The sequence below is a fragment of the Lepidochelys kempii genome, chromosome 6, assembly GCF_965140265.1.
Source record: "Lepidochelys kempii isolate rLepKem1 chromosome 6, rLepKem1.hap2, whole genome shotgun sequence".
NCBI classification, from domain to species: domain Eukaryota; kingdom Metazoa; phylum Chordata; order Testudines; family Cheloniidae; genus Lepidochelys; species Lepidochelys kempii.
Genome location: NC_133261.1, coordinates 24,508,332 through 24,526,889, shown reverse-complemented (window position 1 = coordinate 24,526,889; position 18,558 = coordinate 24,508,332). Strand labels below are relative to the sequence as shown.

At 47.6% G+C, this 18,558-nt stretch overlaps 1 protein-coding gene across 8 annotated transcripts in view; it reads right to left on the bottom strand.

The window, feature by feature from the left end:
- TSPAN4 (tetraspanin 4) overlaps window positions 1–18,558 on the bottom strand; it is a 518,538-nt gene that overhangs the window by 78,617 nt on the left and 421,363 nt on the right. For all 8 annotated transcript variants that reach the window (XM_073347182.1, XM_073347184.1, XM_073347186.1 and 5 more), the window contains one exon: window positions 15,915–16,106. In XM_073347182.1, the coding sequence (XP_073203283.1) occupies window positions 15,915–16,106 (192 nt within the window). The remainder of the gene's footprint in view (window positions 1–15,914; window positions 16,107–18,558) is intronic.

The following is an 18,558-nucleotide window of genomic DNA, read 5'->3' as shown; positions in this document are numbered from 1 at the left end:
TTTCCAGCTGGATGGAGCAACATAAAAAAAAACGGGCCACATTGTGTGTGAGAGGAGAGAAAGGGTGCAGTCAGGAGGGAAGGTCAGGTGGAGTGTTGGCTGCAGGAGGACAGAAGAGCAATTATGAAGGAAGAAGCAGAGTTGTACAGCACTCTGGATGGTGGAATGAATGTCCCAAGTAGCAAGAGAAAGGGCATATTCAGAACATAATATTTCGGGAGGGAGGGGGTCTCAAAGTGGTGCCACCTGAACTCACTGCATGACAAAAATCAGTGTCCCCGAGACAGGGTATTTCTGAGAGCATCATAACACCTGTCAGCATTTCTGCTGTGTTCTGACACATCATCATCTTTCCTAAAGGCACCTTTGTTTCCAAAAGTTCCTTCGACGAAGGATGGGGTGAAATATGGTCCCACTCACTCCTACTCCCCTTCCACACCACAGGCAGGTAAAAGGACTAAGTTTCAAAGTATCTTTCCTAGCTGAGACTCAATGAACATGCCAAGATCTTCATTTAGGGCCACATTCTGATACCCCTAACTCATATTGAATGGCATCACACTCCATGGATATCCTGCTGAAATCAATGCAGCTCTCTGTGGAGTGAGGTGCTACTTAACATGGGCAAGGGCATTAGAATCGCAACACGTTCCCAAGTATGAAACAGTAGCTGCTCTAGTCCATTTGACATAGCTAACTGGAATCTGTCATGCAGCTAAAAGGCCCCTGGATTGGGTTGGATCCAGTACCACATTTTCAACAGAGCACAGAGACCCTGAATGAACATCCAAACTCACACCCTTCTTCAGGTTTGGTTTTAATAGATACTCTGAGCAGTAACACCACATGAACTTCAGCCTGAACTTAGGATCCCTAAAGTTTTCCTCCTACGTGGAATTCCTAGAGTTGCCAACTGTATAATCACACAAAACTGAACACCCTAGCCCTGCCCCTTCCCAGAGGCCCCACCCACTGCCCCACCCCTTTCCCGAGGCCCCGTACTTGCTCACTACATTCCCCCCTGCCTCACTCACTTTCACTGGGTGGGGGCAGGGGTGTGGGAGGGGATGAGGGCTCTAACTAGGGGTGTGGGCTCTGGGGTGGGGCCAGAAATGAGGGGTTCAGGGTGCAGGAGGGGGCTCTGGGACGGGGAAGGGAGTTGGGGTGAGGAAGGGGGTGAGTGCTCAGGGGCGGAGCTGGGGATGAGGGGTTTGGGGTGCAGGAGGAGGCTCCTAGCTAGGGTGGGGGTGCCGAGGGATTTTGAATGTGGGAGGGGGCTGCAGGTTGAGGCAGGGGGATGGGGAGTGGGAGGGAATATGGTCTGTGGGTGCAGGCTCTGGGGTGGGGCCAGGGATGAGAATCATAGAATATCACGGTTGGAAGGGACCTCAGGAGGTCATCAGGTCCAACTCCCTTCTCAAACCAGGACCAATCCCCAACTAAATCATCCCAGCCAGGGCTTTGTCAAGCCTGACTTTAAAAACCTCTAAAGAAGGAGATTCTACCACCTCCCTCGGTAACGCAGTCCAGTGCTTCACCGCCCTCCTAGTGAAAAAGTTTTTCCTAATATCCAACCAAAACCGCCCCCACTGCAACTTGAGACCATTGCTTCTTGTTCTGTCATCTGCTACCACTGAGAACAGTCTAGGTCCATCATCTTTAGAACCCCCTTTCAGGTAGTTGAAAGCAGCTATCAAATCCACCCTCATTCTTCTCTTCTGCAGACTAAACAATCCCAGTTCCCTCAGCCTCTCCTCATAAATCATGTGCTCCAGCTCCCTAATCATTTTTGTTGCCCTCCACTGGACTCTTTCCAATTTTTCCACATCCTTCTTGTAGCATGGGGCCCAAAACTGGACACAGTACTCCAGATGAGGCCTCACCAATGCAGAATAGAGGGGAATGATCATGTCCGTCGGTCTACTGGCAATGCTCCTACTTATACAGCCCAAAATGCTGTTAGCCTTCTTGGCAACAAGAGCACACTGTTGACTCATATCCAGCTTCTCGTCCATTGTAACCCCTAGGTCCTTTTCTGCAGAACTGCTGCCTAGCCACTCGGCCCCTAGTCTGTAGCAGTGCATGGGATTCTTCTGTCCTAAGTGCAGGACTCTGCACTTGTCCTTGTTGAACCTCATCAGATTTCTTTTGGCCCAATCCTCTAATTTGTCTAGGTCCCTCTGTATCCTATCCCTACCCTCCAGCATATCTACCACTCCTCCCAGTTTAGTGTCATCTGCAAAGTTAATGAGGATGGAATCCATGCCATCCTCCAGATCATGAATGAAGATATTGAACAAAACCAGCCCCAGTTTTTGAGGGGTTTGGGGTGCAGGAGGGGGCTCCAGGATGCGGGAGTGGAACCAAGGCATTCGGAGTGTGGGAGGGGGCTGCGGGCTCTGGGGTGGGGCCAGGGATAAAGGGTTCAGGGTGTGGGAGGGGGTTCTGGGCTGGGACAGGGGGTTGGGGTGTGGGGGGGATGAAGGCTCTAACTGGGGTTGTGGGCTCTGGGGTGGGGCCAGAAATGAGGGGGTCAGGGTGTGGGACGGGGCTCCGGGCTGGGGAATGGAGTTTGGGTGCGGGAGGGGGTGAGGCCTCTGGGGTGCAGGAGGGGGCTCCAAGCTGTGGGGGGTGCCAAGGGATTCGGAATGTGGGAGGGGGCTCCGGGTTGAGGTAGGGGGTTGGAGTATTGGATGGGGTGTGGGCTCTGGGGTTGGGCTGGGGATGAAGGGTTTGGGGTACAGGAGGAGGCTCCAGGCTGGGGGATGGGGCCGAGGGATTCGGAGTGCAGGAGGGGCCTGCAGGTTGAGGTAGGGGGTTGGGGAGTGGGAGGGAATATGGGCTGTGGGTGCGGGCTCTGGGGTTGGGGGTGCAGGAGGGGGCTCCACGATGGGGGGTGGAGCCAAGGGATTCAGAATGCGGGAGGGGGCTGTGGGTTAAGGCAGGGGGTTAGGGTGCAGAAGGCAGTATGGGCTCTGTACTGGGGGTGTGGACTCTGAGGTGGGGGTGTGGGATGAGGGGTTCAGGGTGTGGGAGGGGGCTCAGGGCTGGGGCATGGGTTCATGGTTGGTGCGCGGGCTTACCTCTGGTGGCTCCTGGTCAGCGGCGCAGCAGGGGTGCACAGGCAGGCTTCCTGCTTGTCCTGACTCCATGCTGTGCCCAGAAATGGCCAGCAGGTCCGGCTCCTAGGTGGGGGGGCCAGGAGGCTCAGCACGCTGTTCTCGCCTGCAGACACTGCCCTCCCAGCTCCCATTGGCCGCGGTTCCCGGCCAATGGGAACGTGGAGCCAGTGTTCGGGGCAGCGGCAGTGTGCGGAGCACCATGGCCCCCTCCCCCCCACCTAGTAGCCGGACCTGCTGGCCACTTCTGGAGTGCAGCACAGTGCCAGGACATGTATGGACGAGCCTGCCTGAGCCCTACAGTACTGCCGACCAGACTTCTAACGGCCCGGTCGGGTGCGCACTGGAGCCACTAGGGTCCCTTTACGACCAGGCATTCAAGTCGAAAACCGGACACCTGGCAACCCTAGCAGTTCCTCAGTGAAATGCGGTTGGAGGGCTCTGCATGGTCCTATGGGATCAGGAAAGTGTTAGTCAAGCTGTGTTTTGTGTCCTCTCTACCAAGAGCCACAGTCAACAGAACTTTAGCCACTTTATACAGAGTTCTAACACCTGGGTGTCCATTCTGTCAGGAATAGCAGAGCCGGTACACCTCTTCCTCTAATTCTTTCGATAAAAGGTCTGAGTGCTGATCAGCTGACAGTCTCAGAGAACTGACAAAGACGAGATGAAGAAAAACAACTCCCAAACTGTCAGGCTTTTCATCTTAAATTTACACCCCGCCCCCATCTGTACCCTCCAAAATGACTCTGCCTGCTAATTAAAATAAATGAGAGAAAACAGGGTCTTGAAGGAGTGCTGGCAATGTTTGCATTTGCAAGTGAAGGAAAGGGCAAGGGGGAGGTGGCTGAGATGGGAAAGAGGGGCAAGGAGTATTCTCCCATAATTACTCAAACCAAGGCCCCACTATAGCAATGCTAATTTCTCCTTAGCAAAACTGTCTGATTTCTCTCCAATGCCCTGTCCCTGTCCATGCTAGATCTTGTTCCAAACAAGCTGCTCAGGGAGTGCTGAGTCAGGCATGCTCACGGGCAATCTCACCATGACATTACAAAAATTAACGATAGAAAAGTTAGTAGCAGCTTATTTCTTTTAGCTGAATCTGCTTTCATACAGGGAAATACAAAAGCCTTGCAGCATCAGAGAAACTCCACCGGCACCTTCCCATGGCAATGCCACCAATCTGCCCTCCCAAGGGGCGATTTTTAACCTCTCTGTATCTCAGTTTCCTCTAAAAGAAAAGGAGTACTTGTGGCACCTTAGAGACTAACCAATTTATTTGAGCATGAGCTTTCGTGAGCTACATCGGATGCATGCATCCGATGAAGTGAGCTGTAGCTCACGAAAGCTCATGCTCAAATAAATTGGTTAGTCTCTAAGGTGCCACAAGTACTCCTTTTCTTTTTGCGAATACAGACTAACACGGCTGTTACTCTGAAACCTGTCAGTTTCCTCTGTTACAGAACAGAGATAACTACCCTCCCTCCCGCCCCCTTCCTCACACGTTCTTGTTAACTGCTGGAAACGGCCCACCTTGATTATCACTACAAAAGGTTTTCTCCCCTCCCCCCCCCTACTCTCCTGCTGGTAATAGCTCATCTTAAGTGATCACTCTCCTTACAGTGTGCAAGATAAACACCCATTTTTTCCATGTTCTGTGTGTATATAAATCTCCTCACTGTATTTTCCACTGAATGCATCTGATGAAGTGAGCTGTAGCTCACGAAAGTTTATGCTCAAATAAATTGGTTAGTCTCTAAGGTGCCACAAGTACTCCTTTTCTTTTTGCAAATACAGACTAACACGGCTGCTACTCTGATAACTGACGGGCATTCTAAGGCTCAGGTAATTCAGATCCTGGGATGAAAGGAACTAAATGATCTCTGTAGTTTACAATGTGCTGTTAACATAGCAGAAATGGTGAACAGAGGGTTTAGATGCGAACAGAACTGTTGTTACGATCCTGTTGTTAGAGATGGGCCAATTCCATAAACTCAAACCTGAACTGCTTTGAACTTCTGAGGTGGTGAGGTGCATATGGGTTAGATTCAAATCTCAGGATCCACTCCTATTAATTTGGTTCTGGGCTGGATTTAAAATGGAAGGGGACTAGTTTCCATCTGGCTCTGCCAGCCTTGGGTAGGCAAAACTCAGTTTTCTCCCACTGACTTCAGCCCACTGAAGTCAGTGGGAGTCTCTCTCTCAGATCAGACTGTCAGGCAGTGAGTTCTGACTGCTTGCCAGGGCTCACCCATATTTCAGGTCTGAACAGATTTCTAGAATGACATTTCCAGAGGCAAAATCAAGAGTTCCTTCAGAGCAGGCGCTTCCTGCTCTGCTCTTCCCTCTCCTTAAAAGGCCAAGCGAATCCTTCTGCCTGTCTGAAGCCAGTTTAGGCTTTATTAGTGAGACGTGTTTTAACTTGTGCCATAGCCCTGGGGCAAGCCCAGACTTTGAGTTTCTGTGCCTCCTGATAAAATGGGTGGGGCCCAGGTTTCCATTTTAATACAAGAAAAGTAACACTGAGCTCAGCAGCTAGACAGGAAGGAGAAGGAAGTGACTCTATGGACCAGATCCTCAGCGAGTGCAAATCAGCCTAGCTCTACTGAAGTCAACACTGAGCTCTCTGGATGTATTTATAATGTTTTAGAAGCCTATATTAATTACAGCCTGCCAGCAACTGGCAGCAAACAGATTATCAAAAATTCATCACTCAGGAACAATATCACCAGCCAGTCACTTAAATAAAGGGACCAGACCCTTGCTAGCATAAATCAGCGTAGCTCCATTGATATCTGTACATTACAGTATTATAGCATTTGATTGCTATCAACGCACTTTCTTGGTAATGGAACAAAAGAAACCTCTCTATGTTTATTATGGTCAGATAGCATATCTGCTAGTATTGATATCATATTGATCTATATTAAGAAAGAAAGTGCTACAATTTGGTGTAGAAGGAGTAGTCTATGGTGAATGACATTGTAAGGTTACATTTGGAGCTACAGATCTATGTTCTCTTTGTCTTCTTGATCCTCTGAGGGTCTTTGCATCTCTTGTCCACCAATAGCTCTATTTGCAGCCAGGATTTTTCTCTGTTACTGGCCCTGTCTCAGGCCATTAATGGAAAAGAGGCTGAAATACTAAATGGGACTTAATATCTGCTACTTGGTCTGTGGCAGAATATTACTGAAAGGAAGTCATTCATGGTGCTTTTTGCTCTCCTATTTATCTGAGCCAAGATAAATTCGGTCACCGATAGAGTTTTGGCTGTTAGCTTTTTGGTAGGGTAGCTTTTTGCAATGATGCTGCTGGAAAGCACTTTTTTGGTTCTCTTCTTCTTCCCAGTCATTACCTTTCTTCCTTGTTTTCTTCATTTCTATCTCTGCTCACAGATGAGCTGGGGTTGAGTACAAAGAAACCCTGAATGCACAGTACAAAACCTGAGGGACAGTCAGTTTCCCCACAGAGGCTATTCCATAGATAAGATATTCTGCAGTATGAGACCATTTGTAAGCAGTTGCCTGTTGGGCTACCTCTATGCTACAAGCTAGCGGTGTGATTCCCCAGCTCGTGTACACATACGCATGGTAGTAGACGAGAGTCACCGTGAGCATAAATAATAGCGTAGCCGTGGGAGCACAGATAGTAGCTGCAGTGCCAAGTACAGACCCACCTGAAGCTCTCATCGAGATATCGGGAGTATGTGGATGTGAGCTGGGGAATCACACCCCTAGCTCGTAGTGTAGACATAAGGCTTGGTCCAGGATCTTTTTGCAGATAGTGCTGAGCAAACAGTCTCATGGCCTGATTCTGATCTTGTTTACACTAGTGACTTTATTGGAATTATTCCTTATTTACATGAGGTTCTCATTTACTAAATGGAACTGATCATGTAGTTCCATCTTTTAATGATCTTTCTCTTTTATTAACCTTCTAATTAACCACTCTTCAGCTCCTCTTGCTCCACGAACCCCCTTCATTGCTGCCCTATTAGCACTTTCAAATAGAGCACTATTCAAACGCATACATCCTGTACAGGATAGAATGAATGGGTAAATTTTTTTCTATATATTCTGGGCTCCATCTTAGAATCATAGAACTGTAGGAAGGAACTTTGAGAGGTCTTCTAGTCCAGTCCCGTACACTCATGGCCTGACTAAGTAATAACTAGACCATCCCTGACAGGTGTTTGTCTAACCTGCTCTTAAAAATCTCCAAGGATGGAGATTCCACAACCTCCCTAGGCAATTTATTCAGTGCTTAACCACTCTGACAGGGAGCTTTTCCTAATGCCCAATCTAAACTACCCTTGCTGCAATTTAAGCCCATTGGTTCTCGTCCTAGCCTCACTTTGGCACAGTTCAAGGGAAGGAGAAATAAGATGGATCTAACCCACCTTTCCACTCCTCCTCAGTCTGACTGGGGGATTAAATAGCTTCTTAAGGCAATTGAGAGGTGAGACTACAAAACGTGCAGACATATCTAAGCTAGCTTTGATCTAGATAGCTCAAGAAACCACAGCAGGGAAGGAGCAGTAGCACGGGTGTCAGCCGCTCAAGTATTTACCCAGGGTCCCAGACGGTGGGGCTAGTTCACGCAACCACCTTTGCAGCCACAGCTTCGCTGTTATTATTACTCAAGCTAGCTCAGGGAGGTCTACACCTGCTGCAATCAGACCTCCCAATTACAGCATAGACATTTCCTACGTCACAGTGTAATTTAGATGTTGGCTGCAATGGCTCACTAGAGATGGCTGCCCCAGATAAAGATTGGTGTCCCACGTGGTTGTGCAGCATGGCCTTGCCCACTCCTGACACACATGCAGCGGAGGGGGGTGTTGGTGGTGTAGAGCCAACTATGCTGCCTTTATTTCCCCCTCCCCCAAAGAATTTCCGTACAAAAACAGAAGCCTTGGCTGTCCCTCTCAATCAGCTGACTTGCCACTTTCCATGGCCAGTTCTGGGGCCAAGGATCTGGTTCGTTGCACCAAACCCTGAACAAACGGGCAGCATGAAAGAGGATACTAAAAAAGGGTTCTAATTCCTTATGAACCCTGCCTCCTTCCAGGAGGATGGCTATTATTTGTCTTAAAACACAAAATGGTTTCAAGTATCATGGATATTGGAGTGTGTGTTAAATAACCACAAAAACTCTCCAAGGAAAGAACACTAACTTTACCAATGGCTCTAATTATGGGGATTGAGCATGGATTCCTGTTTTCAAAGGTTTTGCATAAAATAATGGTCAGGAGCTACTTCCACAGGGCTTCTGTGAATCTCCTGCTTCACAGTTAATTGAAGGTAGTTTTGTTATTAGGCTGACTGGCTACCAGTTTGGAGCAGGGCTCAGGGTAATTAGGTAATTGAGCCAATTAGCCACTTTCAGCAAGATAAAAGCTGAGTCATAGCTCTGTTTTGGGGTATTTACTCATCTTTTAGCCTAACAGCAAAAAGAGACGAGAGTCAACAGTGTGCCCGTGTTGCCAAGAAGGCCAATGGCATTTTCGGATGTATAAGTAGGGGCATTGCCAGCAGATTGAGGGACGTGATCGTTCCCCTCTATTTGACACTGGTGAGGCCTCATCTGGAGTACTGTGTCCAGTTTTGGGCCCCACACTACAAGAAGGATGTGGATAAATTGGAGAGAGTCCAGCGAAGGGCAACAAAAATGATTAGGGGACTGGAACACATGAGTTATGAGGAGAGGCTGAGGGACCTGGGATTGTTTAGTCTGCAGAAGTGAAGAATGAGGGGGGATTTGATAGTTGCTTTCAACTACCTGAGAGGTGGTTCCAGAGAGGATGGTTCTAGACTATTCTCAGTGGTAGAAGAGGACAGGACAAGGAGTAATGGTCTCAAGTTGCAGTGGGGGAGGTTAGGTTGGATATGAGGAAAAACTTTTTCACTAGGAGGGTGATGAAACACTGGAATGCGTTACCTAGGGAGGTGGTGGAATCTCCTTCCTTAGACGTTTTTAAGGTCAGGCTTGACAAAGCCCTGGCTGGGATGATTTAATTGGGGATCGGTCCTGCTTTGAGCAGGGGGTTGGACTAGATGACCTCCTGAGGTCCCTTCCAACCCTGATATTCTATGATTCTATGATAAATGACTTTTTTTAGAAAACTAAAAGCTTGTTTAAGGTCTAGTGCAGTAGACTGAGCCTCTAGAAGCACACTGCCCTAAACAGAGAAAGGATGGTTTTGTGTTTAAGGCACTGAACTGGGACTTGAAAGATTTGGGTTCAGCTGATAGCTCTTCTGAAGACTCTTTGTGTGACCTTGGGCAAGTCACTTAATTTCAGCATGCTGCAGCTTCCCATCTGTTTAATGAGGATAATGCTGCTTCCCATTTGCCTTGACTATTTAGATCAGGGGCGGGTAAACTTTTTGGCCTTAGGGCCGCATTGGGTTTTGGAAATTGTATGGGGGGCTGGTTAGAGGAGGCTGTGCCTCCCCAAACAGCCAGCCGTGGCCCAGTCCCTGCCCTGCTTCTCGCCCCCTGACCCCCCCCCGCCCCGGGACTCCTGCCCCATCCAACCACCCCTTCTCCCTGACTGCCTCCTAGGGACCCCTGCCCCATCCAATCACGCCTTCTCCCTGACTGCCCTCAGAACCCCTGCCGCCCCATCCAACCTCCCCCCGGGACCCCTGCCCCCATTCAACCCCCCGTTCCCCGCCCTCTGACCACCCTGACTCCTATCCACACCCCTGCCCCTGACCACCCCACCCCCCACAAACTCCCCTCCTCTCTATCCAACATCCCCGCTCCCTGCCCCCTTGCTGTGCTGCCTGGAGCACCGGTAGCTGGAGCCGGCCACGCACCGCGCAGCACCGAGCACCGGGTCAGGCCAGGCTCTGCAACTGCGCTGCCCCAGGAGCTCGCAGCCCCCCCACACAGATCATTCTGCTGGCGGCGCAGTGAGCTGAGGCTGTGGGGGAGGGGAACAGTAGGGGAGGGGTCGGGGGGGCCGCAGGCCATATAGTTTGCCCACCTCTGATTTAGATAGTAAGCTATCCAGGGCAAGACTGTCTCTCATGAAGAGTTTGTACAGAACCTAACACAACTGGCCCCTGATCTCAACTGTAGTCCCTAGGGACTACTTTAATACAAATTAATAATAATATAAATCAATCATTATTTAAAAGCCACAGCTGGGATTTTTTTTTTTTACCATGCATTATGCATGGTATAATGACTTCATGGTTGCAAACATAAAACTACGATAGATTCCCGCTAACCACTTATATGAAGGATACTGACAGAATTCAGGCAGTTCACTTCCATAAACACAGGCCTTTACCACTTGAGCTTCATTGGCTGCTACTCATTTAGAGATTTTTATAGGTCAGCCACCATAGGGAAACATAGTCACAAGAACTTGAGCAAGTGTGACTCTATTTAGCAAAGAACAACTGTGTATGCGAGCACATAGGCATGTGTGCATTGGCACACACACAAACACACCTGCCAGTATGTTACAATGGATTCAGCATGCCACGTAGAGATTATAGGGAGAGATGGAACACATGGACGGTGATGAGCATTGGTGCTCAAAGCCTTCACAGTGAGAACAGACACAATCCCAGGAGGAAGCAGAACTGCACTCCCATCTTACCGCAAAGTAGTTTATAAAGATTTGCTGTATGTTGAGATCACCCCTTAGATCCTGATCAAATGCCCATTAAAACCAGTGGGAGTGGTTCTATTGCCTTCAATGAGCCCTGGGCTCACCAAATTTCACTTGTCAACAACTGCTGCCCTTACACTGCAGCATGATGATCATTAGGGGCACTCGGCTTCCAAGACCCAACAGTGTTTGCAAAGAGACGAGCTTCTGTTGTAACGTTTTCAGAAACCAAAGAAAGGCAATGCCACGGAATGTCTCTCTCTGAAACCAAGTGAGAGCTGTTCCCCAGCTTCAGCCATCAACTTGCCTCTGCATTCAGTTGTGAGATTACACACCGCTGGGGTGTCTATTTATTTCACGAGATACTCATGCTTCTGATTTCCCTAGGGAAACCTAATGCTGGGAGAGTTTATCTTCCTTCACATCAGAGCTGGAGCATATAAGGATCGTTGTCGGTATCCGCTATTTGTTCAATGACATTTTGACATGATGGCATGTGCGCATTCACCCCGTCTTCATATGAATGCAGAATGTAGGCCAGGCTCAAGGTTTCCTTACAAAAAGAATTTTGTTCTCACTTTAGTTCAGGTTTCCATAAGGTTCCTCAGAGTGCTCAATAATGTGAATGTGTTTGTTTAGTGAGGCAGTCACAAGGACTGGTCAGGATGATGAATAAAGAAATGGGTCAGATCCTTGGGTTGGTGGAAATCAATGCAGTTCCATTGAAGCTGTGCTGATTCAGACCAGCGGGGCATCTGGCTCAGTATGTCTGTATGGATTATTTCTGAGTATTCACAAACCCCATTTGTTTTAATGTTTTATTTCTGTTTAGATCTCTCTGCTCCCTCCCCTCTCTGCCACTTACAGATTCCCCCCTCTCCTGCTCCCTGGCACTGTTACACATGCCAGACCCAGCCATTACTGTCATTCATATAAGAACACTACAGGATCTTCGCACTGAAGAGCTCACAATCGCATTCAGACAAATGCAATGCCCAGGTCACATGTCAGAGGGCATGCAGATATAGGGTCAGATTCTGGGCCTCCCTCCAACCCAGCATACACCATATAAATGGGTTAGCATGCCCTCTCCCACCGTTCACTTCTCCCGGCACTCCAACCTCCTTGCTCTTCACAAAAACGCCATCTCCTGCCACACCACTAACCAGTACCACTTCCCTTAGTGCATGAATAGGATAAGCTCTGAACGCCCAGACCCTTACTCAGCCCCCTACTGCCCACCACCATGTGGCTTCTGCTCCTTCACACAACCAGGTCCTACTCCCACCTCTTATCCCAGTATTCTCCATCTTCTGCTCCCCAACACCTCTCCCTGCTCAATATCAGCTCCTAGCCTTTTAAGTTCTTGCTCTCTGGCATCATCCATCTTAGCTTCTGACCCCCACAGCACCTTAGAATCCTCCCCCCACCACAGATACTATAACCCCCTGTGCAGCTCCTGTCCCCCTACCTCTGCCCAACCTCTAGGTGCTGACTTCTCCCCTTTCAGCTGCTCTTGGGAGCCCGTGGGGGACGGCAGGAGGAATCAAGACAATAGGAGCCTTCTCCAATCCATGCAGATCTAGAGGTGGCCAGCAGGGGAAAGCAGGAGGAAACAGATCTGCCATTTGAGCAATCTGAGGGGATGCAGTGCAGGTGACAGCAGCAGAAACTCTGATTTGGTCTCGGGAATACCGCATGTGTCTTCACGGTTTGCATAGTCCCAAGCTCATCTCTAGGTGCAGTTATGAGGCTCTTGAAGGAGACTTCAAGGGAATTATCTTGATGTGGAATATGAGAGGAAGACAGCGAAGGATTTAGAGGAGAGAGACACATGGACAGAGCAGCAGGAGAGTAAGATGACTGTACCATTAGGGGAGCTTTATTGCTGGTTATGGTTAGTATTTCATGATCACGTCTTACTCCCATACTGTACTGAGAAGAGACTGGAGGGAGGTAAATGAAAAGTGCTAACTGGAGATGTGCAGGTATTCTACTGAGTGAAATCAGCATCTCTCCATGGATACTTGGTGAAACCCGGATACCTGCCAACATGCCATACCCTTACAGCATTCCTGGAAATACTCCTCTAGTTTTGATGATCGCAACGCCTTTTCTTTATGACCTCCCCAAATTCCACCTTTCCAGACTCCAACACTGGCAGAATGCCACAGCCTCATTTCTGACATGAGCCATGAAGAAGGAATACACCCTCATCTTCCAACAACGCTATTGTTTCCCCTTTCATGTCAGAATCCAGTGAATAATTTCTTCTTTGTTTTTAAGCCCATCATAAACTTGCTCCAGCCTCCTTCAAAGACCTTGCCAATCTCTGCTACCCACCTACCTCCCCATATTTGCCTCCTCTCTCATGGACCACTAGAGCTGGCTAATTCTCAGAACAATGAATTAGTCAAATACGTTATTCAGTGACAAGCAGCCAATTTAATCAAGCAGTGTGTTCAATTAATAGTATTAAACCAGCTCTATCAGCCCACCCTAAATATACCTTTTCACCCCCACTGCAACTATTTATTATTTTAGGCTGGTATTTCCAAAGTGGCTTAAAGGAGTTAGGTACTCTGATCTCATTGAAATGTAATGGGTGTTGGATGCCTAAAACCCTTAGGCTCCTTTGGAAATCCCAGACTGACTTTTTAAAAAATAGTTAGCATGAGAGATGCTATTAACAGAACAAAATTCTACCATATTGTGCACGGTCTAAGAAATGTGTCACTGACATCACAGCCACGACAAACCTCTATCTGCAGTGATGTCACATCATTCAGAAAGGACCAAGCAGACAGTCAAAGGAATTAGGTTTAAATAAGAATAGACTTGAGGCCAGAAACAAGGCTAGATGTAAAGACATGCCCTGGGAGACATCGAAGGGAGTTTAAGGACTCGCCCCTTTCATGATTGCTAAACACAGTGTGAGTCATGTGCAGAGAAGATTTCCAACTCTTAACTGCTTTCCCATTGCCAAAATTAGCAGGCATGTCCTGACAAACCACTGATTTCACAGGAACATTCCCTTTAAAAAGTGGCACAGAAGGGAAGGCACAGAACTAAGAGCAGAGAAGTTGAACAAACCTCACTTTGTGTGTTTTGGGGCAAGAGGTCAGGATTTTTAAAGGGCACCCAGAGAGATTCCAGCCCTTTTTTGGTAGAAGATCATCTTGGGGGTATGATGTTCATGAATTTATTTTGATTTATAATTTATCTAGGAAAAAACACACCTGTCCCAAGCTATAGGCACTTCTATGATTAATTAAAATTACAATTTAATCAAACCAAACCAGCAGTGTGAACCAGAATATAATAATAAAGTGGAAGCAGACCCACACAATACCCCATCTCACCCACAAGCAGCAGCCCCTGTCATCCCTGTCCCTCCCCAAAAGGGCTGACAGTGGGATTGTCAAAAGCACCCATGAGAGTTCTGAATCTCATGAACAGTCAGCAGGAGCTAGTAACCAACTTAGGCTCCCCTGAAAATTCTAGACTTGGTAAAGGGATCATCCGTATATGGCACCCTGAAGGCCAACAGGTGAAAGCTATTAAAGGTTGGGGGGGAGTAAGGTCCAAATCTGAGAGTCCATCCAGAGGATTTCCACCTAGACTCTACACTGATGCTTCCACTAACTGGAAGCTGATCAAGATTTTTCCCCAACTCCAACAGCATAGGTGGACACCCACTATCAGCCCACAGGTGGTAATGATCACTCCCTGACACTGGCACATTTCTAGCTGCCTTGCCCCAATATGACCCCCAAAAGAGCAATGTGCTCTGTCCCACAGCAAGCTGAGTACTCTGGCCGTAATCCAGCAAACATCTTAAGCATGTGAGCAATCCCATGGGACTCGGCACCTTGCAGGATAGAGTTGCATGAGCATGGAGCCAATAAACATGTGGGTTAGCCACACGGCTGTCATGATAGCCACGTAACTTATTCAGAAAGTTTGTCACCCATAAGGCTATTAAAGTCATTGAGCAGTCTCAGTCCCTACATCCCACCCTGGTGAAAAGGCCCCAGAGGCTTCTTGGTTTCAAGGGACATCGCTCGTTTTAGTGCCAAAGTCACCCCTCACTTCTATTGTTAAAAAATACACCAGAAGCAAAGAATCATGAAACAGAGGCTACAGAAAGCCTTCTGTACACTAAAGAAAGGGATTTTACAGAACTAAAAATATTTTTACAGAATAATTTGTGTGTCCCTCATTTCTGGTCACTTTCACACACCTCACCCCACATTTGAGCCCTGGCAGGCTGAGGTGTGTGGTGGGGAACAACTTCAGCTCACACAGAGACTTTGCAATGCAGCCAAGAAATCACTTCACCAGGCCTAGTCCCAGCTTCACTCCACCCTGGGACACTGGATTCAATCCATCTGTGAGGTGAGAAACTACCTATATTTAAGACTGAATAAACAGCGTGGCCATAATGCCATGACCTCACTGATCCCCCTTTAGCCTCATGCTACACAAAATATTCACCCAACATTAACTGTAACGGGCACCAACTGTGGTAAACCAAAGCAATGACATCAAATCAGGTTTCAGTAAAACACAAGCAAGATCCGTGGCCTCAGTTAAATCTGGACCGTCCACACCTTATTAACCCTTAACCTCATTTAACAGCATAAACAACATCCCAACCTTTTAAAAGTTAACTACTGGCAAAAACCAATGGTGGTATCTCAATTCCAGTTTAGGCCAAACTCATAACTTCTCCCTGCACTGTCTCCCCTCGCCAATGATCCCCACCTCAGGCCCTCATAGCACCAGCCCCACTACAGTAGCTATTGAAGGTATGTAGCTGCTAAAGTTGGCTGAATAAGGACAAGGAATTCAAGGGTGTGCTGCAAAAGCCATCTCGGCAAATCCCTCAGTCCCCAGGAAGCACACAATTGCATCACCACCATCGCTAAGCCCTCCCTTCTTGTGAGCGTCTCGTCTTTGGCGAAAGTGTTAATAGAAGCAGGTGTGGTCAGGAATGACCTGGGAGATCAGAGAATGACTGAACCATGACTCATGCCTCGTCCCGGCCCAGAACTGACCAGTCTGCATCTTAAATACCGTACATCACTCTAACGTGCATTGCAATGGCACCAGAACCAGGAAACAATGGACACCACTGCTGACCGCGCATGTCTTCATACTCACACTCAGCAGGAGGCCCTTGTTTTCTTTGATGGCACCTATACAGCCGACGAAGCCGATGATCATGACAAAAGTCCCTGTGACAATCAGCAGGTTGGCAGCCGACAGGGATGGGAAAGAAGAGGAGAGGGTAGCAAAGTTCCCTTGGGTAACAGCCAGCCAGATACCAACTCCAAGGATCCCGCAGCCTCCCAGCTGGGAAAACAAAGAAACTCCGTCAGAGCATCCTTTATTAGTATAATTTTTATCATCTATATCACAGTAGTCTCTAGAGGTCCCATTGTACTAGGCCCTGTACACACACACACACACACACAGAGTAAGAGATCATTCCTCCCCTAAACTGCTTTTAGACTAAATACAACAAGACAAAGGGTGGAGGAAAGAATCAGTATTATCCCCATTTTACTGATGGGGAAACTCAGGCACGATGATGTGACCTGATTAAGACATGCTGCGTCTGTGGCAGAGTCAGAACCCAGATCTCCTGAGTCTCAGTCCAGTGTCCTAACCACAAGGGCAACCTCTTCTTCCTTCCTTCTCTGAGGGAAAAGCAGGCACTCTGGGAGGCAAGGGTGAAACTCCCATAATTTCTGGTCTGGTTGTGGGCCAAAATAGCCCCAGGCACTATTTAGGCAGCTCAGAGAACTGCACATAAAGTAGTGTGTGCTACACCCCCTCTGCCTCTTACCCATGACACACAATCTCCCACTCCTGGTATGCCGCATACATCAAGGCTTGCAAGAGGGACTGCATAGTGCTCCTTATGGCTATCCTAGGCAGTGCCTGTCCTAGGGAAATTCTCCATGGCCAATTAAGGGGGGAGGGTTACCGCATACAGGGGCTGTAGTGGGAGAAAGGATCCCTCCACTAGTATTGCAAATAATGACACTGATCACCCGTATTGTGGCTTAGTTACTTTGATAATTCAATGCTCAGCAGAGAACTTGAAGACTCCTTAGGCTGGTCACGGTTCCCCAGATACATAAAAAGTGGAACGGCTGCACTAAGGTGTGGGCAGGCTCCACCACAAAAACAACATCTAGGGTGGCTATATTCACTGGGACTTTTTAAAAAATGTGTTCATTTATCAGCCTGCTGTTTATAATTGTGAGAAAGCCCACAGAACTGTAGCAATTCAAGTAAAGCTGTGAAATTAAATAGACTTAAACAAAGGGGATTTCATTTGATAATAGTCCCACAGCAGAGCATCACTTAGGTTTCTTTCAGTCTCTCTCTTTAAAATAACTGATTTTTTATTGAGTTTTATAATTGCACTTTATTATCTAAAATCAATTAAAGGCTGGGAAGGAAACCATGTTCACATAGTAATAAGTCACATGTGTCATTCTCTTTCAGATGCATATCAATTAAATGTCTGCATAAAGTGGGTGAACATAAGGCAAATCATGAACTAGGAAAGGAAAGAGAAAGAGCTAGCCGCAAACTCAGGCATTAGACCTCAGAAATGAAAGAGAGAAAAAAATCCAAGGAAACTGCAAAGTAATCACTCAGTTTGTATAACTCTAATCAGTTATTTAGGGCTGGATTGTGCACCTGCGCTGCCCCCATCCCCTCTGAGAGCCAGCGCAGAGCCACACAGCTCAAGGCAAGGCTGAGGAAAGGTGCACAGACTGCACCATCTTTTAGTATGTTTTAGCTTGTTCCCTCAATTGCTCCCCAACATCTTTGGCAGGGTGGTAAAGGGCTGCAGCAATACCTCACACCAGCCCCATGAGATCAGCCGATTGTCATATAGAGGAAATAGTCCTTGTGTTTCCTTCAAACATAGGGACTACAATTGTCCTTATGTGGGATGCCTGCATGTCAAACAGCTTCTTATGCTCCAAAAGATTTAGAAAACCTGACCTACAAGCAGAGGTTAAAAAAACAGGCCTTTTAAGTTCAGAGACAAGACGACGGGGGGGGGGGGGGGAGGGTGATAAGTCTTCCAATATTTTAAGGGCTGTTATAAAGAGGACTGTGACCAATTGTTCTCCATGTCCACTGAAGGTAGGACAAGAACCAATGGGCTTAATCTGCAGCAAGGGAGATTTAGGTTAGATATTAGGAAACACTTTCCAATGACAAGGGTAGTTAAGCTCTGGAATAGGCTTCCAAGGGAGGTTGGGGAGTCCCCATCATCGGAAGCTTTTAAAAACAAGTTGGACAAACATCTGTCAGGGATGGTCTAGGTTAACTTGGTCCTGCCACAGCACAAGGGGCTGGACTTAATGACTTCTCAAGGTCCCTTCCAGCCCTACATTTGTATGATTCTATCTCCTGCCACACATCTTGCACAAGAGCCAGGGACAATTCAGCCCATATGATTCCCACAATTATATACAATATATGTACACACTAACCAATCCATGCATCATGCAGTCACTGCCAAGATTTCCAAAGAGGTGTAGTTTAACTAAACAATTTGTTTAAGTGTTCATGCTTCAGGTACCATCCTTCCCCTTAGTCATTGTTTAGTGCGCTTCAAGGAGCAATGAAAATAAGCAAAGGAAACAACAGCTTAAGAAAAATCTCTTAAGCATAAACGTCTATTATACTGTGGAACAGCATCTACAGAGAATCCCAAGGCTGGAATCAGCTACAACTGGACTGGTCAAAACAACTGAAATACACTCTCAGGACA